This window comes from Momordica charantia, assembly GCF_013281855.1.
Source record: "Momordica charantia cultivar OHB3-1 chromosome 3 unlocalized genomic scaffold, Mcharantia_2.0 BLBB01000003.1, whole genome shotgun sequence".
Lineage (NCBI taxonomy): Eukaryota > Viridiplantae > Streptophyta > Magnoliopsida > Cucurbitales > Cucurbitaceae > Momordica > Momordica charantia.
This window is the reverse complement of record NW_028275161.1, coordinates 16,424,925-16,446,265: the sequence shown is the minus strand read 5'-3', so window position 1 is coordinate 16,446,265 and position 21,341 is coordinate 16,424,925. Positions and strand designations below refer to the sequence as shown.

Sequence of the window (21,341 nt, the reverse complement as noted above, 5' to 3'; positions counted from 1 at the left end):
TCCACCACACTAATGAATAGGATTTGTAGTTCCAAACCGTAACTAGAAGGTAGATATAAATTATAATCAATAATTTGAAGATCAAAATCAATAACGAGTACCAGGTGACTCGGGCACCCGATCTAAACAGATGGAGAGAACCAATACGTCCAATAAGACAACTTATAGAAAATACAGAGTATACCACAGATCACTATAAGAAGAAGGAAAAAAAAAAAAAAAGATAGTCTAGCCATCCCTTCCCCAAGTTACACGATTTATCAATTTCCTATCCTTATTCATCCAAGTGCCTCAAGCATCTTCCACTTTCACTTGATATTCATCTATAGTTTGTTTCATTCCATCCAACTTTGAGATCATGTATTCTAGTTTCTTGCAGCAAAGTTCATTGGTTATCCTTGAACTATAATCACACTTCTCGAATGGACGGTATTCACATGCACTTTTGATTTCATCCCGCAACGTAACTTGGATATCCTGATTTCAAATTCAAAGAGATTTTAGGTGGAATCTAGGAGTGCATTTATATGGTTATAAATGGAAACACTTACTTTACTAGGAGGGGCAGAGAAACAAGTATGGCTTCTTCCAACAAGAAAAAATGAGTGCTTTTGAAATTTTCGAAAAATGTTTTTAACGTATAGCCCAAAACATACTCTTACTTAGAACTCAAATTGGTAATATTATCGTCGCTCATGAAACACCAAATCATGACAATGATGCCCCATCTTTAACAATATTAAAAATACACAAACCAACCCCAAAACAATTATCTTTCAATTATTCTCTACAGTCATTCCCTATTTTTTCCGTGCAGGAATTAGTTACAAGTGAGAGCCCCTTCCGTAATCAAATTTCATCTGGACTGCTAATAGGATTAAATTTAACATAATAACATTCTCTAAAAGCAACAATTAAACAAAGTTCAATTTTGTGAACCAGTTGGTTGGGTTTCAGCTTATCATAACAATTTCAAGTTACCGTGAACGATCTAATGCATGGTCGAATGTTCAGGATAATCTAATTCTACCTTGAAGCATTACCAGCTGAGATATCAATCTCAGTTATCAAATCCACATTTGAAAAATCAACAGAGGTCTCACCTTGATGAATTGCATGAACTCACTGCAATGATTGTTAACAAATTCCTTTCTTGGACCAGCAGGGTTGGCAAGCTCTTCCATAACTCCCCCTGCTAGCTCCAAGACCCTCACAATTCTCTGCAGGAGAAAAACGCAAAAGTTGGTCAAAAGAAATCTAGTGTTTCAATAAAAGACCAGGCAAAGAATTAGAAACAAAAATTTTCAGGTATGGAAAGTCATTCCAACCTTCTCCACATTTTGAAGTCGTTGTAACGAAGTATTTTGGGTCAGCGGATCCATCAAGAGCTCTGCTGGAAATGGAGGATTTTAAACTAACTAATCTCTGAACAAAATAAAATTAAATAATCAATAAAGAAAGCTACAATAGCATCCTCATAACTGTTGGCATCTTACTTTAAAACTTAAGAAGCCATTGAGACATGAAATAATATGATTTATGTAAAGAACACTCTTTGAATGTTATGGCATATGAGTAAACCTCAATTTTGCCAGAAGCAATTTAATGATCTCTTAAAAACTTAAATTGTTAAAATAATGACATATAAGTCTAAGTTTCCTGACTGACGACATTTCCTAATCAGTTTAATTCAAATAAACTTTTGGAAAGAACACCAAATTAGGAGCCGCATCCAACCATAGTCTTTAGGTATGATTGAACATCCGAGAAGATAAAATTTATAGGGAAAAGGAAGAGAATGAAATGTAAAATAAGGAATCAGAAATAAAGTGAAAGAAAATATGGAACAAATAAAAACAGATCGCCTCTGGAAAAGAAAAAGTCAGTGAGCAATTTGTTTATACTAAAAGGTATTTAGCATCTCCATCTCCAGCACAAAAAAGATTGCAGTTGCCTTCTTGGATTGATCATATGAACTATTTCATTTGATGCTACATAAATATGTTAGAACTTGATAGCAAGGGGGTTGTATGGTAATTATCAAGGTAGTCTATTAGGAATTTTTTATGGTTAAATTGTTATAAGTAGAAAGATTAGGCATATGAAAGGTAGGCAATACTGGAGTGGTTTAGTTTTGAGGAGGGTCCCAATGCCTGGAAGTACTTGTATCTTGCTGTATTTTTAATTTTCAAGTCTTATTATCTGGTTCCTATCAAAATAATAAGCATGTAGCACACAGACACATAACACACAACTCCAAGGGAAAGTTTTGAAACTCATATATGCACATGGCAATGTACTTGAAGCCAAGTGTCATATTTCTAGCATACTACCTTAATTTCACCAGCATAAATATACAAATATATACAAAGCATATTAACTTCGTGATTTAAGAATAAATATAGATCATATAGAATTCACAAATTTTAGAAAGCCTTCTTGCACATGTAGCATGCTTTCCTCCTCCTTCGTACTCATCAAAATTACATCTTCCTCGTCTTTCTCTTATTATATAATATAACTAAGGGAGAGAAATGAGGACAAGGATTAAATGTATTCATCCATTAGATGCCATGTACAAGCTGAATATAAGTAGACCTCAAAAATGAACACGCGTCAGCTACGTGACTCGACAACCTAACTGAATAGACCAAATAATTAACAGAAATGTAACCATTTCTAAAATTACACTCCCCTCTTACTCTATCGTTAAATCACTTCATCTACCTTGTTTATCTTAAAGGATGGTCATTATTCTCTAACTTTCAACCCGTTTAGAGTCCGAGGATAACACCATCCGCATTAGTATTAAGAACATACAATTGCAAAAATTATATGAAAAACATTGATAAATGATAGGATCATATAAGAAGTCAGGGTCTTCAAAGCTTGGTTGGGTTTAGTAGTAATTTAATAGGGTATCGGAGTGGGAGAACCTGTATTCGAACACTGTAATTTCATTCCCTCCCATTGATTACCACTTGTTTACCCGTGTACTACTGCAACTTTTCAAGCCTACATGTGAGGGGTGTTTATTGATAAATGACTAAATTTGTCAAGTTTCCATGGTGATTTAACAAATACGAAAGACCAAATAATGATGTTAAACTGCAAACCAACCCAAACCATTTTCCAAATTATAACTGGGTTTAACCGAACGGATTCGGTGGTCTTAATTTCTGTCCAGTACTTACGAGCATTTCAATCTAACTAATCTTTACAGATTGAAGAAGGGAGAAAAAAAAAAGAAAACACTACGATGATCAACATATTGACACCAACGGAACAAAACCCCAAATATAAAATTAACGAAAATCGGTAATATTGCCATGATTAAAACAGTCCAGTCAAACAATGAATCTTCCAAAAGCTCGCCAGTCGAAAAGCCCGAATTGAGAACTAATCTTTCCCAACATTAATGGAAATTGGAGTTGCAGAAAGCATAAATCAAAGATATGAAAAGAACTACAAGATTAGAGATGGTGAATCTTACTATTTAGGAACCAAGTGGGGCGAGCTGCAACGTGCTGTGGTTGAGAGATGAAAATGACGGCGGCGGCGGCGGGTGAGCTGATGCGGTGAAGGACGGTGGAGGGATTGCTGACGGGAATCGCAGAGGCGGAGGAAATCCGGCGTATTAAGACTTGAGAGACAAGAGGGGGCTGCAACTTACAGAAATAACTGAAATAAATATTTTGAGGTTTAAATATTGTTCTAATGTGGTTGATTTTGTTTTTTTTTGTACTTTTAAAATTTTTTATTGTACTTTCAACTTCGATTATTTTAGTTTTTTTATTTCTATGACGTGGATTTTAATATTTGAATTTTAGAAAGTGACTATTTTTTTTCTTTATTTTTATTTTTAAATATTTTTTTATATCATATTTTTAGTATGTCATCGTAAATTTGTATTAAAGAGTTTTTATTAGGTATAAATTTTATGTTAAAATTTTACAAATATATATATCAAATTAGCCACCTTACGTACAAAATTAAATTAGACGTTTTAGAAGTATAAATATAGATTAAAATAATAAAAATTGAAAGTAAATCAACTAAAATGATTGTTTGAAAGTTATTTATTTTAATCTTTATACTTAGTTTAAATTTTAAAATATTTATTTTTGTTTTTAAACTCGGATTACTGAGCTTTCAAAATAAAAGTTCAAATTAATTAATTACAAAATTACTATATCTAATTATATTTAGTTTTAAAAAATATAAAAAGATTTGGAATTCTACATTGTACGATTTTCAACTCTTTTTTTTCTTTTTACTTCTCTTTTTCTCACACGCTTTTATTTTTGGGCTTCTCACTCCCACATTCAATATGGTAAGAAACATAAAAGTCACGAGTTTAACCGTTTTTAGTGGTTTCAACCCTAAGAGGAGAAGGCACACTAAAAACCTAGAATATTATGTGTGAATTATCAAAAGAGATTGGGTGACGTCATTACCACTATCTTCTCGACGACAAGACAGAAGATACTTGAAAATAATGCAGATCTATCTTTATTTGCTTTTGTCAAGTAATTTGTTTGTAATAATTATGTCCATAGGCATATTTTATGCATCTTTATTTCAACCTTTTAAGATTCCTTTAAGATAACGTCAAGCGGGACCCTATCTTACTGGTACATCTTATCATAATCTTATCTTTTGAAAAGGATTTGGGCCAATCATAAACGGCCACGTCATTATCTATTTTATTTAGGGATTAATTATATATTAACCCTAAATTAAAATTAAAGATAATTTGACAATTAAAATATGTAATTGGGTCATATGGGTATTGGGCTTGGAATCGATTTGGTTCACAATCTTGGCCCAAAACCCAATTTACTATGAAATAAAGTGGATTAATATTTAAATTTAAATAAATCCATTTAAAAGAATTGGGCTTGGCCCAAAATTACCCAAGCCCGATGGCCCACCAAAGCCTATGGAAACCTCTATAAATAGAAGAGACTTCATTCATTTTGGAAGGTCAGAATTTCAGAATTGAGAGAATTCACACCAAATTGAAAACTCTCTGAAGACTTGAAGATTCGAAGACCAACTTGAAGACTTTGAACACTTGAAGACTTGAAGAACATATAACTTCGATCCAAATTCAAGAACAAGCATTTCAATCTTCACATCAAGTTCGAGGGAAAGAATCAGAGGATAAAGATTAGAGATTGAATCCAGTATACAACACATACTATAAATATAAAAGTTCAACACATCCTAATAACCGTTCAAAGTGATAAGATTGCTTCAGACATCAATTATTGTCTTGTCTAGAGATTTATCAAGAGAATCAGTAAACCTCTATAAGTATACTCAAAAACCTCGCTTGTATGATGCAATTAAGTATGTCTTATTTGCGTACATTTTATTATTTTTGTGATTAATTCTAAAACTATCCTATTATTATTTTTATTCTTTTAAATACATTTTTAACTCAAATTTAAATACATTATCATTGTAAAAAGTTCTTTTTTCAAAGATTTGCCACCTTCCCTCCTCCCGCTCTCCTCTTGATCATCGAATGAACAGTAAAAGGTAAAAGTAAGTCATTTACTCAAAAAGATAAAGTTAAGTTTTAATGCCATGCAACCTTCACAACTTAAGTTTCTTCTAATAATTTCTCGAAATATAATTTTTAAACTTATATATCTTTATAAGTTAAAATTACCAGTTACATTATTCTACCCTCTAAAATAATTTCTTCCTAACCAAACTCTACGACAAATCATCAAACGCCAAGAGAGAGAAAGAAAACAAATCTTTGTCTTCTGGACTGATTGCATTTCAGAATCTAAAGTTTGAAGTCTAGAAGTCGAATATGTGTTACACTAAAGTAACTAGGAATCTATTTGGTATTTATTGTTTTTTAAAAACATAAGCACCTAATAACCATTCATGTCGAGAAATTTTGAAAAGAAACTAAATCAAGTTTCTTGTTTCTTTCATTCTCATTTTCAGTTTTTTTTAAAACATATATAAAAATATTAATTTATCATTTTTAACTTACAAAATGCATAATAAATATTAAGCGATATTTAATTTAAAAAGTTAATTTTCATATCAATATTAAGAAAATAAATATTAACATAAGGAATAAATATTTAATTTAAAAAGTTAATTTTCATATCAATATTTACTTTTCTTAATTTAAAATTTTAGAAAAAATAATTACCAAACATATTTATATTTATTTTTCCAGAACCAAAAAGAAAAAAGTGTTATCAAAGGCAGCGATTATACTATAAGAAACCAACTTCTCCACTTGGTTGATACAGAACCTATGTCATGAATTCGTTACCATCTTAATCATTCGATTGAAAGCCAACCTTTCCACTTCATTTATTCAGTTCAGAACAGAAGCTATGTAAAAAATTCGCTACTATCTTAATCGTTCGGTCGAAAGATAAACTTCCAGTTCCAATCTGCACGCTCGACCGATTCACCTCTAGCTGATTCAGGGTGGATGCCTACAGTATTCACAAAGTTCTCCAGCTCGTATGATCTTTCTCAATACTACATTTTACGATTGTTAGTCATGCCATAGACCAGCTTTCAAGAACCACGGATTGGTGCACCTATTGAAGGAAGAATCGTCAGAATCGTGTCAGTTCAGTTCGATATGAAGCTAAATAATGATAAAGTTTTCTACGCGAAGTGTTTTCTGGTGACATTTCTAGTACAACATTTGTTCTAACAGCGATTACGATCCTAAAACAGATTATTCCAACCTTGATAGATAAAAGGGCATGCAGTTTTAAGTTCTCCACTATTTTCCGCAAGGAAAAAAAATGGCTATGTTGACCAAGTCCAAAAAAAAAGGCTTTCTGAAGCTGGCTAGTGGAATTTTTATCAATGTGATTGAAGTGAGGAAGGAATCAATGTGCAACACAGTGAGAGAGATGAGCAGATGGTATGGGCATACAAAAACTACCCGCTAAGAGGAACCCGATCGAAAAAAATAACACCAAACGGATAATTACAAAATGTCTTAGAAAATCATTCACATAAAGAGGCATTAAATCTAATAATGTCTCAAACCTTCTCCTAAGATGTCTCAGTACCTAAAAACTCTATTATTCCTCTCCAGTCAAATACCACAAAATAGTGGCCGCTCTAAAAACTCTACTATTTGTCTCCCGTCAAATACCACAAAATAGCGAGAAAAAAAGACTGCCGAAGAGAATTTTCCTTATCCTAGAAGGGAGGATACAACAACACGTCCACCGCTGCCTGACAATATCTCTCCAAAGAGACCCCAAAAGATTTTTAAAAAGGCACCCAAATGAGCTGGGCAAACTAACAGCTCCAAAGGATGTGGTCATTCCAATATTTCATCTTTAAAATGCCATTCTTCAAATAACAAGTAAGAAAATGATAATATTATCCATGATGAAAGGGAAAAAAAAGAGAAAAAAAGAGAGGAAATGACAAAACATATATTGGAAGTTTTGAAAAAAGAAAAACCTACAAAAAAATTCGTTGATGCATCGTGCATCAAAACTCAACCATACACAAAGTAACAAACTGTTCGAACCATAAACTAAGTGAGTTGAATCAAGTCATTCTTACTATGGTCATCTTCCTCGTCATCGCCACTGCGACTCTTAAAGAATGGGGTCAGGTAGTTCTTATTCAAAGCTGTAAATGATGCAGTGCTGAGGAAAAAAGGGAGAGCTTCATTAATGATGATTCAATAAACAGAGAAGTCTAAAAATGAAAGGATGATATTAGATGTCATGTCACCTCTCATGAAACTCCTTAAGCTTCATTTTGATCCTGCTCCTTGATGACCCTTCATCATTATAAGGAGCAATGTAGCCATTGCTAGCATCAGTGCTCTGAGAGAAAGAGGAAACAAAAGGTTAAAAGGTGTTGAGTTTCATTAACTATTACTGTAGCAACAGGAGACCCTTCCTCAAAAAAAAAAAAAAAAAAAAAAAAAGGAAAAAGGGAGACAGCAGACCCATTCCCCAGCTTGTTTCCAGCACATGAATAACATAACAGAGAACATTCCGAGGAAATATTATAAAAACTAGAGAATTGAAATAGAAATTGTATTGATAATTTCCAAGATAAGTAAACAATTAAACAATTGCTTGCCTTCACCTCTCTTTCTCACTCTATCTATAACCACCTCTTACTCACAAATTCCTTCGGTAATGATCAATATGCCCTTAGTTACCCTACTCATATCTCTAAATCTACCTTCATAGGATGCCTAACATTACCCAACACACAGTTTCAATGAGGAAATACAGACCACATGGAGAGTACCACCAACCTTGTTCCATCGTTTTTTATAACCCATAAAAGAAATGTCCTACTCCACTTATTTCACTAATTTCCCTGTGAAACGGTTACAACAAAGTTCCCAGCTCAATAGGAAAACAAAAAGTGGATTCACAACTATATTTTCTAAGTCATGTTTGCAATCAATATTAAACTCGAAGCCCAATAACTTGGTTAACCATCTTTGGTGTAGGAAGTTACTTTTCTGGTCTATACCATTGTAAAATTCCTCCATAGAATAACACAACGCCTTGCTTGGCCCATTAGGACTCTAACTAAACTAGGCTATTGGCCATTATTACAAGTGCCATCACTATTGCTAAGGCATCTAAACATTTTAAATCACCAATGAACCTAAAAGCCTTCATTGGTGATTTAACCGTGTTTAAGATGGTATGAGAGCAAGACGTCGTATCTGAAGCCCTATGTTGTCAATCCTCCCCATTTAATATTGATTTCTACAAATTTTCAAGCTTAGAAGTGAAGGGAAGTATTTGTGTGTGTGTGTGTGAAAATTGCTCCCGACACAGAGAACAAACTAAACAAATACAACAAAAAATTTACAATGTTTGGGTCGGTTTGAGTTGAACCAAGCCTAAAACTCTGCAACCAAAGAACAAACTTGAACATTCGGTTCTCTTAAATTTCAACTCCAAATTACTCAAGAATTTATTTGACCCAACAGCTCGGATTGGGTTGCTCAGTTCTTATGGTTGTCGGGTTGAACACCCATAGGACCAAATCACAAAAAAGAAAGAATATAGAAAAAATTTAATTCCCAGGAAATAAAATTATCAACAGGCACTTCAGAGGCTAATCTCTCCTATCACAGTAGCATTATACCAACTTAAAACTTAAATACACTCTTCACACCTCCCAAGTTCCAACTCTCTCTTTTAAACTATGCTTTGTCCTCTTCCCACGGTCCCACTATGTATAACTAAATCAGAAACTGTGTAAGGTTTTGAATACATGGTTACAAGTACATGTATAGCCTTCCTTTTTTACTTGCTCCCCTCTTATTTAAACTCTTACTGTCCCTTCTCAAAATGCACCATTCCAAATATTCTCACCCCACTTGGAATTAGTAAACTGGATGGGCAACCCACTCATGAACTTATCAAAGTCTTTAGGCTAGAACCCCTATACAATATTTTCATTTGCAATTTTCCTTCTTTCAGAATAGACAGTAAGTATATTAGATTGAGCCAAAAGAACAAAGCCATGTTACATACCTACTTCCCATTCCTATAAGAAATCACGCTGAGAATGGCCAAACAAGCCTCAATATACCTACTTCCCAATCCTTTATGAAATGGAAGTTTCCCAAAATTTTCCCTGAATTTGTTCACAAACCTCAATATACCAAATGAAAACAAAGGTTAATATTAATACAACCACATCAATGATTTTGTGATGGGAGGTGGAAATGATAAAACGGTCTAGAGCCTAGAGAGTTCGGGGCTGTTTTCCTCCAAATCAGTGTTCCTAAAGCTAGCTCTTATGCCTAGAAACGTAAGGTCTCCTATACTAAGCCTCGTGTAAAATTCCTAAGAAGGTCGAGCAATTTTTGTGGAGTGGCCTACAGATGCTTAAACACAATGGATAAGTTAGAAAGAAAATTCCCAATCTCCCACAATGTGTTGCTTATGTCACAGAGAAGGTGAATCTCTAGACCATCTCATTCTAAACTTCTCCTTTGCATCGGGGGGTGGTCTTTTATTCTGAAAGAAGTGGGTGTACAATTCAGTCTCCCCAATAGAATAGAAGATTGGTTGGCAGAAGCTTCGAGAGGATGGAACCTAAAAGGAAAGATCAAAATTCTTTGAGTTGTGCTGCTACAGGTCTTTTATGGCACTTGTGGAGAGAGCAAAACCAAAGGATCTTCGAAGTCTCGTTTTGATTCTTTTTGTGCTACTAACCATCCAAAACTATTATGTAATTATAGCCTTTTCATGATCATTAATGATTGGAGGACTATTACTCATTAGTTTTTGAGGCGGAGGTTTCTCTATACCCGACATTTAGGCTGTTTTCCAAGCTGTTTTATTAGTATATATCTTCTTTTGTCTCTTATCAAGGAAAAAAAGAAGCTAATACACCCACAACCAGGTTCAAGACCTACTTCCCATAAAGTTCATGCATGTAACTAAAACAACTGTGTATCTAAGATCATTAATGAAGACATAAAAATTTAAAATTAAAAAAAAAAGTCAAAAATGCAAAATTCATACAACTTACTTCAGTCAAAGAGTATTCATGGTCATCACCATCACCTACAACTTGTAAAGCTTCTAGCATAGTACCAGTTGAACCTCCAATAAGTAACACCTGAAAATATTTCAAAGAAAGTGACGAGAAAAACCGAATAATATGATTCATCATAAGTCCATTGGGAAGGTCAGCAAGGAGACGAAGGTTAGTTACAATATGATATTTATGGGACTATTTTTTTTTTTTTGTACAATAAAGGAGGTGGAAGATTCAAACTCGTGACCTCTTGGTTAGAGATAGGTGCCAATTGCAGCTTATGGGTTTTAAGTTTAATGTTTCTAATTAGATTTTTTTTCACTAAATAATCTTGAAGCTACCCTTTTGTTTTTCTCAACGCCAAATCAAGAGCCTTCTATCTCCTTTTTCTTCCTCTTGGAAGGGAATGAAAATTGAGGGAGGGACAAATTAGGAAAGGTAGGGTTTAAAAATTTACCACAGAAAAACGAACTGATTACTTAAGAGAAATGGATGGAAAGTTCTGCATCAAAAAAGGCGAAGTAATGCAAATAAAAGTTCTTTGTTAATCTCCAGGCGTATCGTGTCAAAAAAATTTATATCCGTTCTTCGGCAACACCCCCCTCTCAACCAATCCATCTTCCTTATCTCTTGAAAATATTGAATTTTTTGGGAACTTCCTCCTCCCTAAAGCCTGCAGATTTATCCATTCGCCAGCCAACTCTCCATCTTCCTCTGCTCATTCCCCTCATAACTTTCAGAATATCTCAAATGCCCTTCAATCCACTCCATTCTTTTTGTACCCAATGGATGGGGTCCCTTGAGTTAATCATCTTAAGCACTTCTTAGGCAAACGCATGTTGGAACTTCAGCATTAGCAGTTCTCCAGCTAATAATCTACAATAATTGAATCTATTTTAAGCTGCTATTTACTGCACTCCAGCATTATACAGGAACATTGGCAACACTCTAAGTCATCCTTACAACAAGAAGGACGTGGGACACAGTAGCACAATAGTTTCTATGATTGATAAATTCAAGTTTTAATAGTTATAACCATTAAGTAAAGTGAAATATATGTACTCAAAAAGAGAGAAAAAAAAAGTAAAGTGAAATATATTTTTTTGAAAAGAAGTTACACAGAATCATTCATCAAAATTTGATCTTAATGACAAAACTTGGATTGCCCACCGTCAAAACAACTATTGCAGTAGTTGCAGTGAAAATTGTCTGCCCGTGTCCGTCTGGAAGATCATGGATCGATTGTAGAGCAAGAGCAAAAGCCATAGCCCCACGAAGTCCTACTCAACATTTCAACACATTAGAACTATAATTGAATAATGGACCCATCCCATCGAACAACATTAAATAAATAAATGAATAGCAAATATTGCTCCTCACCACTATACCAAAGTGCCTTCTGATGTTTTGAAGGTATTTTTCGATGTGCAGGTCGAACTAAGTTGACTAAATATGCACAAGAAAAGACATTTGCAGCCCTAAGAAATAATATAACACAAAATACTGTAGTCAAGCACACAAATATGAACCTCTAAATTGAACGAGAAATAAATTTTTTTTATTATAAACAGTATATTGATAGAGAAAAGGGACACCAAAGTACATGACGGATAAACCATCCTCTCAACTCAACTTAGAACTAAATGAATTATAAAAAGGCTATCCAATTGGTTTGTATCAAATAAGAATATCATGCAAAGATGCAGATAAGGAACTTCATCTGAAAACTTAAAAGAGAGAATAGTATCTCCAAAGATGCGAACTAGTGCGACAATTTAATGATCCAAGGTTGGCGAATAAGAGAGCAAAATCAGAAGCAATACCTTGCAACACAAATAAATAACTGAAGCGAGCATAGAGCTGATTAAGGAACCACAAGAAATTAAGATTAAGAAAGAAAAACAGAGAAAGTAGACTGTTCACAAAGATATGGATACGATCGAGAAAAAAATGAATCCAACATGTGACCAGCTATGTTGCTCCATTGCAATATCTAAGCCCATATATATAAATCTGGAAGACAAAAACCAAAAAATACTATGAAATAAGTTTATGAATGTCAAGTGGATAAAGGATGCCTGACTAAGGCTAGATAAAATTGGTCATGTCTTCCTTACATAAATGTCTCTGCCAGAGATGATATCAAGTGAAAAAATTCCGCAACAAATTGTTGTGAAGACTCTGATAAGTTCGAATATGTATAATGCTTCATCACCTAATAAAGAACGTCGAATATTATACATATATGATATATCAACAACTAGTATGGATGTATAAAACTACAACACAAGAAAAGAAGGAAAGAAAACTGTCATCTCTACTTACCATTCCTGTGAACAATATTGATACAATACCAGACAAACCAAAACCTTCCGCAAGCATGTACCTGTAGTAAGACATCTCATACTAAACTCCAATGTAAAAGGTAGCTATAATAAACTTAAGAGGGGAAAGAAGATTGCTTACGAGAAATACGGAAAAAGAACAAAAAGACAGCACTCCAAATTTTGAAGACTGGACAAAGCAACGAGTAGATTCAGATTCAGAATATTCAAAGAACCTTATGGTAAATTTTCATTAAAAAAAGTGTTAACTTTGGTCATCGACAATCTCTTAAAGTGTGTAGCACTTACTTATCAATGTCCAAGCCTGCATACTTAAAAAGGTTCTGAGAATTAAGGCTCAACGTGACATCAGAAAAGTGGAATATTAATAAAACTATAGCTACAGGCAACAAAGAGAACATTGATCATAAAAGGATATCAATGCAGAGGTAAATCCAACTCCAACACCTGCAGATCCATAGGCATGACATGATAAGTATCCTTGAGAACTTCCTCTTATTTATTCAATAATCAAGATAGCTGAATTAATTGGTCAAAAAAGTTACAAAACAAGGTCATTCAGTAAACAGCCGGAGAATTTTGAAGTGTACAAGAAAATAGTCCTTCAAAAAATGCTGATGCTTTGATAGTTATTTTGGTATATCAAAAGTCTTCATTAACTACAACAAGAGAGTTGATCTTTCTAGAGGATCTGTGGTTGAGACTAATTACGAGCCTGTTTAGCGCTGGAAGGCATCCTGTTTTGCGAGAGTTCTAGTCTTGGAAGGTTTCCAAATCATTGACATCTTTGCTTTATTAAACAAGCCATCTTATACTCAAAGGAAATGAGGAGTAGGTTTAATAAATTATTTGAGCCTAAGTGTTGGAAGACTATTTGTCCATGCTTCTCCCTTCCTCCAAGACTACTGGATAAATTTTTTCCCAAATCAAAGATATCATGTGAACAAAGACTTAGTACCCTATACAAGATGCCATTTAACCAATTCATAACAAAGTAACTCAAGTAAACAGTAAACTCTTAATTTAACAGTTACTACTCAACTAATTCATAAACCAATAAACTAAAAACAAAAATCAGTACCAACTGAACATAAACCTACACTGAAGTAACTTGCAACAAGCTATTAATAGCAGCACATGCCAGCTCTCACTACATCAACTAGAGTTATTTTTCCCTTTGAAACAAACTAGAGTTATTATCAGTATCCAAAATTCCAAATAGATGCACAACGATATTAATGTACCGGCTTTCATGAGTTCTCTAAAATTGTAGCATATAAGAGATGTGGAAGTACAGAGAGCAGAAGAAGATAGTTTAAGGACAAGATATGAGAGATAACCTGCAGACAGTGAGCCAACGAAAGTCTCAAGAAATCTAACAACCACCACGAAAAAGTTCTTCCCAGAATAAGCATGACTTCTAACCAAGGACATTGTTCTGTGAAAAATGACACTAATTAGAATAAATTCAATAATATAGGAAATGCAAAAACCCAATCAACTACTTCACATACCTATACAAAGAAATTGCCATCTGCCAATTATCCAACACAAGAACCAGAAATATTAAATAGAGTCAATCTTCAACCAAGATCAAAAATTACTGTAATATGGAAAACTTACGGCATCATTCAATACAGATTCTCCAAACACCAAAGCATAAAGGTTCACGTCTGTTCCAAGTTCCTAAAATTATAACATGACAGTGATGAATTACCTTATGATTAAAACAATATATTATATACAAAATTTAACAGTCAGGATATGAAGTCAATGAAACGTCAAGCAGAAACATGATGAAATTCAATTGATAGCATACAGTGATAATTTATGTATTTACAACTTACAAGTACATTTTTAGATACATAGAATATACATATTCTCAAAATTTTTACTGGGAAACTCTGAATCTAGTTGGACTTTTACTTCTCGAAAAGATAAGACACATTTCCGATTGAGAAGAAAGGTAGAATAGTTTTTTTTTTCCTTTTTTGATGAGAAACCAAAATTTTCGTTGAGACAAATGAAAACAAAAGCAAATGAACCAGGGCATACAAAAAAAAAAAAAAAAAAAACAGCCCGCACAGAAGAACCCCAACTAAAGAAAGGGTCCAATCCAAAGAATAAAGTCCAACTGATAATTATAAAATGACTTCGAAACTAACCCCATAAAGAGACATTAAATCTAATGAGATCCCAAACAGACTCCTTGTCTCTTTCCACCCCCTTAAAGATTCTATCATTTCTCTCGATCCAAATCCCCCACAAGATAACTATGAAACAAGCTTGCCACAAAAAACTCCATTTTTCATGAAAAAGAGAAGACAAAAGCATTTCCTCCAACATAGTCCTACAATCCCTATTACGGACCCAAGCCACCTCAAAGATCTCAAAGAACCGCTCCAAATACCCTAGGAGAAAGAACAATGCCACAAAAGATGATCAAGATCCTCCGAACCGTTCTTCCAAAGAACACACCATTGCGGCCCCAAACAGAATGGAAAGCTCATTTGAATACGATCCAAGGTGCTAACTTTCCCAGGTATGACCTGCCACATGAAAAACTTAATTTTCTTTGGAATTTCACTTTCCAAAGCGAGGCAAACAACGGGGCAGAGAGGGGAAGAGTAGGGAAACACTCGATGGACTAGGGGACCAAACACGAGAATCCTTTCTATCTCGAAAAATAGGAGCACCTATGAGCAAAAGGAGCAACTCAGCAGCTTCCCAAGACTCTCTGTCAGTCAAATACCGACCAAGGCCTAAAGAAAGTGACAACCCAATCCCCCTTGAATCTAACACTAAGGCCACCGAATGTAACCTCTTGTTAGATAAATGATACACACGAGGGAATAATGAATAAAGGGGTCTATCACCCACCTAGAGGTCAGGTCTTCTCAGAAGTAGACATCATGACCATCTCCAACTGAACAAGACAAAAATCAGGAGAAGAAAGGAAAGCCAGGGGAGGTAGTCTTTTCTCCTCCAGAGGTTATTAGCACTAACCTTAAGCCCTGCGTTTGCGGCCCAAAGGGTGCGGCCCATACTTTCTCACGATAATCCTACGCCACAGGGCACTAGACTCTTGAAAGAACCACCACAACCATTTGGCCAAAAGCGTGTCATTTCTCAGTCTCAGATTCCCGATACCTAGGCCCCCGCCTCCAACAATTTGGAAACAACCTCCCAATTAATTAAGCGAACTCCACCTCCCTTGTCCACCCTTTCCCAAAGGAAGTCTCTCATAATTTTCTCCGAACTTTTACTAACTGAAATGGAACCTTAAAAAGATAGAGGTAGTACAAGGAAATCCCACTTAGCGCCGATTGAATAAGCGTTAATCTCCCCCCTTTAGAGAAAAAAGCTTTTTTCCACAAGGATAGGCACTTCTGAATCTTCTCCAATATCGTCCAAAAGAAAAGACACTGAGGATTATGACCCAAGGGAAGACCTAAATAAGATGGGAGATCCGCTACTTCGCATCCTACCAGGGAGGCCCAAAAGAGAAGTTTTGAGGGATCACAATTAATACCCAAAAGTGAACTCTTGCCTCTGTTAATCTTGAGCCCCAAAATAGCCCCAAAAAAAGACATAAGGATGTTCAGATTGCTAAAAGAAACTTCCTTCCCCGAACAAAAGAAGAGAGTATCATCAGCAAACTGAAGGTAGGATAAACTCGTCCTCCACCTTCTCACAGCAAAGCCCTCCAAAGCCCCCTTATCCACACTTGAAGAAACCAGCTTGCTTAGAATGTCCACCACAAGGATGAAAAGAAACAGTGACAGGGGATCTCCTTGACTCAGACCCCTAATGGCTTTAATTTTCCCCCTAGGCCTCCCATTAACCAAGATAAAAAAATTAACCGACCTTATACAGTTCCAAATCCAAGATCTCCATTTAAAGCCAAAACCCTCCCTCCACAACACTTGATCTAAGAAGTCCCAATCGACATGATCGTAAGCTTTCTCAAAATCAATCTTAAAGATGACATCATCCTGCTTCCTTTTCCTATAATCCTCAATAGCCTCATTGGCGATAAGCACCTGATCCAAAATTTGACGCCCTACAACAAAGGCGCCTTGTGAGTCATAAATGGTACTTGGCAAGACTTTCTCAAGTCTATCAGCCAAAGTTTTGGCAATAATCTTATATAGACTCGTAACTAAGCTAATAGGACTAAACTCTTTGGTCTTGGATGCATTATCTTTTTTAGGGATTAAGCAAACATAAGTTTCGTTCATGGACGTATCAATAAACTCCCCTCTCATGAAATTCCCGAAACAGCTTAAACAAATTCTCCTTAATCCTTTCCCAATTGTTCTGGTAAAAAACCATCGGGGCTAGGAGACTTATCCATATCAAAACCAAACACCACTTTTCTAATCTCCTCCAGGCCTTCCCTATCCTGATCTGAAATAGGACTCCATTCTAGCCCCTTTAGAAAAGGTCTAGGACTAGCCACAAGGGCGTATAACTTTGAGGAAAATGCAACCACCTCAGCTTCTATCTCAGAATCTTCTTTCAAAACGTCCCCATTCTCGGTCACCAAATGATCAATAACATTCTTATTCCTCCTACTGTTAGCCATGGCTAGGAGACTTATCAATATTAGAACCAAACACCACTTTCCTAATCTCCTCCAAGCCTTCCATATCATGATTTGAAATAGGACTCCAATCCAGCCCCTCCAGAAAAGCAACCACCTCAACTTCTATCTCAAAATCTTCTTTCAAAACGTCCCCACTCTCGGTCACCAAATGGTCACTAACATTCTTATTCCTCCTCCCGTTAGCCACGTTGTGGAACAACTTTGAGTTACAGTCTCCCTCCTTAACCCAGCTCACCTTGGCTTTATATCTCCAACTTGTGTCCTCTTTACGAAGGATCTCTTCAAAGACACTTTTCAAGGACAGTCTCTCCTCCCTAAGGTCTGTCGATGAAACGCCCTCGTCCTCCAACATGTCAAACTCTCTAAAATCTCTAATTTCCTCACCCGGATGACTCCAAAGATCGAGGAATTCCACTCTTTCAGCAATCCCTTAAGGGACTTCGGCTTTCTCATAAAACAAAAACCTTCCCATCTTCCAGGAACCTCGACACTCCACCACTCAGGAATCAAAACTTTAAACGACGGATGAGAGAGCCACATGTTTTCAAACCTAAATGGGCAAGCACCCCACTTAACAAAACCTTAATCCAAGCACACCAGCCAATGATCTGAAGTAATTCTAGGACCCAGAAGAATAGTTTGGAAAGATAAGATATCAACCCACTCAAGGTCAAACAAGTTTTCAAAAAGTTAGTCCAATTGACGCGTCAAAAGAGAGTTGTTATTACTATAGAGATAGAGGACTGACAGGTATGATCATTTTTCATAGAATTGTTGTATCATGTGTGAATACAATTCGATGTCTTCCACAATCCTTATATCTCATGTTTTATAGAAGGAAAAAAAAAGTGGATTTATGTGTACATAGCTAAACAGTTAAAGCATCTACAAGTCTCTTGTCAAGAGGTTCAAATTTTCACCCCACGTTTGTTCTACTCAAAATAAATAAATATCAGGAAAAAAACATTATGTGAACACCTGAAATATGGACAAGACAGTGACAGGATCGGTTGCCGAAATAAGAGCACCAAACATAAGACATTCGACAAAAGGAAGCCTGTACATGAGAAACATTAAGCCCCCGAGGTAACTGCAACAGAAGGAGCAACCGCACTATAGTGAGATAAATTAAAATTGTAAGGTGTACATGACACGAAGTTTTTGCAATTAAAAGGGAAGAGAAAAGCTTTACACAAGAACACCCGTAACAACCGAGGCTATAAAGGTTCCCAGGATAGCAAACGTCACAATTGCCCCAAAGTTTGAGAAGAAAGGCTTCTACAAAACCAGCAACAATAAGTAAATATCATAATAAGGCCACGACAACAACACTATTCTCAACCAACTCATCCTAATTAAAGGGAAACGTGGAAGCATTTGTAGGAGGGTTTGCACTTACAGGTGAGAGACTAAATCCTGACTGAGTAAGCAAAAGAGTTAAGGAAACAGAATGGGGAACCCAAAGAATAATAATAATAACAATAACCTAATTGGGTTGCAATTAAATTTGACGACAGTGAAGGATATAATATGATCGGAGGCAAAAGGAAAAGGAAGAAAAATTCCTCGTGAAAGTTGAACCACGCCCTGCAGAAGTACAACATGAGGAAACTTGGCTAACTCATTTTTCCGTTTCGCAAAACGGCCACACGAGACCTCGCCACTGGGAGATGGAAAGAAGGAAGAAATTGAACCTGATGTTAGTTTCAGTATTCGAAATGTTGGCAAGCCCGCCGACGATTAAACCTGACACACAAGTGAATAAAGGAAAGGGAGAAAACGGAGAGGCGATAAAAGAAGGCAAATTATAGGAAAATGCAACAGTAAGTCGTGAACTGTGTCCAAAATCAAGAAGAGCAAACAACAAATTGGAGGGTTAATTGAATGCATTCAACAAAAGATACCGATGAGAAGAGAAGCACTGGCTTCGGGAAGAAAATAGAGTCTATGCCGGCGAAGAACATGGCCGAGAACGAAAGAGAGGACGAGCATCATGATCTGGAGGAGGATGCCAACTCCGGCGGCTTGTTGGTCCTTGCCGGGACTACTTTTGGGCTCCGCCGGAGAGATGAGCATAATTTGTGCTTCGTCCTCCATGCCCATGGATGGATTTTCTTCCGATGCTGTCGCCGATCGTCTGCTGAATCAGAACTTTCTGGCTTGTTCTTCGGTATCGGTTCTTTCTTTTTTTTTCTTTTTTTTCTTTTATAAATTTTTGTTCTATTGTTGTTATTGTTGTAGATGACGCCAAGTCTGCCAACAACAACAAGAGTTGAAAAGTCAGCTCCTCGAAAATCTACAGCTCTTCATTTATCTATTCCGACTCCAATAAATAATTACATTCATTCTTTTTTCCTTTTTTTTTAATTACAATTTTAGTCGATTAATTGTGCACCCATATTCATTAACCTTTTTTTTCCCTTGTATAATAAGTTTCGTTTAGGGTGAAAATCTAACAAAAAATGTGCGAAGCTCAATCGCAGTGGGAACCAAACTACCTACAGACATATCAATCGAGGGAGCGTAATTAATTTTGGCAAAGACATACAAGTTAAATGCGACAAATTCTACTGCAAGATCTGTGCAGTGGATTAGGTGGCATGCGACAAAGGTGCTACCACGCATCATGATTATCCCCTAACGGCCCATTAGAGTTCATATGTAAGTGGATCCTACCACACTGCACGTTATGCGTCCTTCTTGATCGTCATTGAACTACTAAGGTGCTTACCATTTCTCCTCTCTTATGATTACTAACTAATTGTCGAAAATATTAGGCGAGGTGGTGTACTACACTGGTATCGAGACTCATTATTGCAAGCTCACTCATTTGACGATCACTCATCTGAATAACACATAGGCCTCTCCGATTTTTTACATGAATAAATATAAAAGTTGTCGGGATGTTATGAAAAAGTCTTACACGGGCAAGTACCACTGCGGCCCATCGCCCCAACCTGTGCACACCAAGCGTGGCACATACATGCCACCACGTGGCCCATCGCCCCAACCTGTGCGCCCCAAGCGTGGCAACCACACCACCACAACGACCAATCGACCCAATACTTGTGCACCCAACGTGGCATACACACGCCACCACCAAGGTCGCACAACTCTCCTCTGCACCAAGCGAGTGCGACCTAATTGGCCGCGGTGCCCCTTCTCAACTCAAGGAGTGCGACCTCCGCACAATCCTTCTCCGCACCAAGCGAGCGCACCTCAATTGGCCGCAGTGCCCCTTCTCAATGCAAGGAGCGCGACCTCCGCGCAAAGCGAGCACGACCCAAGCGGCCTCGTGCCCCTCCTCCTTTGTGATCACCGCATCTACCTTTGCTAGAACATGAAGCGCACGTCATGGCGGCCTACTACCCTACCCACCTTTGTGTCATACCCAACATGGTGTGCACACCTTCACCGTAGACATCTTAGCCCAACCATATTGCTTGGAAGGAAATAAATCTTCCTCCTACGAAGATCCCAATCCAATCCAATTGAGGTACAACAACACAACTCACTACACTTCTATGTAATTATCTCTCGTTCTTCTTATCAGCTCTTACACCGACTTAAGCATCAGAGTGTATGCCGGCACCTCGCTGGCATTAGCTCACATTTTCTTTATGCAGTTCATCTTCGATCCAGCCGTTCGAGTCAAGAATTTGTCTTTCCCCTATTAATAACCCATCGGGTAAAATTCAGATCATCTAGTTCGATTGGCCTCGACATTTACACATCAACAAAAATTTTGATAGTAAATTGATCATCTTCGTTACATTATTATCTCTTAACTTATCTTGCCCTAACTTCTATCTCTCCAGGGTCTCTTATTATTAAAA

At 36.3% G+C, this 21,341-nt stretch overlaps 2 protein-coding genes across 4 annotated transcripts; both read right to left on the bottom strand.

Moving 5' to 3' along the window:
• Positions 1 to 39: 39 nt before the first annotated feature.
• LOC111012572 (mediator of RNA polymerase II transcription subunit 11) lies at positions 40 to 3,689 on the bottom strand. 2 transcript variants are annotated; one of them, XM_022286749.2, is made up of 4 exons: positions 3,494 to 3,689; positions 1,329 to 1,390; positions 1,104 to 1,220; positions 40 to 477 (listed from the first exon to the last, which is right to left on the bottom strand). In XM_022286749.2, exons 2-4 carry the CDS (start codon positions 1,380 to 1,382, stop codon positions 292 to 294), a joined length of 357 nt encoding a protein of 118 aa, XP_022142441.1. In that variant the 5' UTR covers positions 1,383 to 1,390; positions 3,494 to 3,689; the 3' UTR covers positions 40 to 291. The 2 variants fall into 2 exon arrangements, with proteins under 2 accessions (XP_022142441.1, XP_022142440.1); XM_022286748.2 differs by having other exon boundaries at positions 1,329 to 1,425; positions 3,494 to 3,688.
• Positions 3,690 to 6,228: 2,539 nt separating this feature from the next.
• Positions 6,229 to 19,733, bottom strand: LOC111012565 (sodium/hydrogen exchanger 6). 2 transcript variants are annotated; one of them, XM_022286736.2, is made up of 22 exons: positions 19,410 to 19,733; positions 19,200 to 19,251; positions 19,033 to 19,092; positions 18,905 to 18,929; positions 18,698 to 18,783; positions 18,484 to 18,595; positions 14,520 to 14,582; positions 14,411 to 14,430; positions 14,237 to 14,334; positions 13,315 to 13,343; positions 13,185 to 13,216; positions 13,018 to 13,065; positions 12,877 to 12,937; positions 12,669 to 12,766; positions 12,489 to 12,564; positions 12,375 to 12,394; positions 11,932 to 12,029; positions 11,722 to 11,831; positions 10,543 to 10,632; positions 7,756 to 7,850; positions 7,582 to 7,667; positions 6,229 to 6,587 (listed from the first exon to the last, which is right to left on the bottom strand). In XM_022286736.2, the coding sequence occupies exons 1-22, from the start codon at positions 19,606 to 19,608 to the stop codon at positions 6,565 to 6,567; spliced, it is 1,581 nt and encodes a 526-aa protein (XP_022142428.1). In that variant the 5' UTR covers positions 19,609 to 19,733; the 3' UTR covers positions 6,229 to 6,564. The 2 variants fall into 2 exon arrangements, with proteins under 2 accessions (XP_022142428.1, XP_022142429.1); XM_022286737.2 differs by lacking the exon at positions 19,200 to 19,251 and having other exon boundaries at positions 19,033 to 19,168; positions 19,410 to 19,551.
• Positions 19,734 to 21,341: the final 1,608 nt, after the last annotated feature.

What these genes read in the sequence shown, in the direction of transcription:
- LOC111012572 (XM_022286749.2), bottom strand. Translation starts at nt 1,382, where the DNA reads ATGGATCCGCTGACCCAAAATACTTCGTTACAACGACTTCAAAATGTG. An exon ending in GACTTCAAAATGTGGAGAAG is followed by an intron (nt 1,221 to 1,328) that starts GTTGGAATGACT and finishes TTTCTCCTGCAG; the next exon opens with AGAATTGTGAGGGTCTTGGA. An exon ending in AGTTCATGCAATTCATCAAG is followed by an intron (nt 478 to 1,103) that starts GTGAGACCTCTG and finishes ATTTGAAATCAG; the next exon opens with GATATCCAAGTTACGTTGCG.
- LOC111012565 (XM_022286736.2), bottom strand. Translation starts at nt 19,608, where the DNA reads ATGGGCATGGAGGACGAAGCACAAATTATGCTCATCTCTCCGGCGGAG. An exon ending in CGTTGGCTCACTGTCTGCAG is followed by an intron (nt 13,344 to 14,236) that starts GTTATCTCTCAT and finishes ATGGATCTGCAG; the next exon opens with GTGTTGGAGTTGGATTTACC. An exon ending in GAAGGCACTTTGGTATAGTG is followed by an intron (nt 11,832 to 11,931) that starts GTGAGGAGCAAT and finishes AATGTTGAGTAG; the next exon opens with GACTTCGTGGGGCTATGGCT.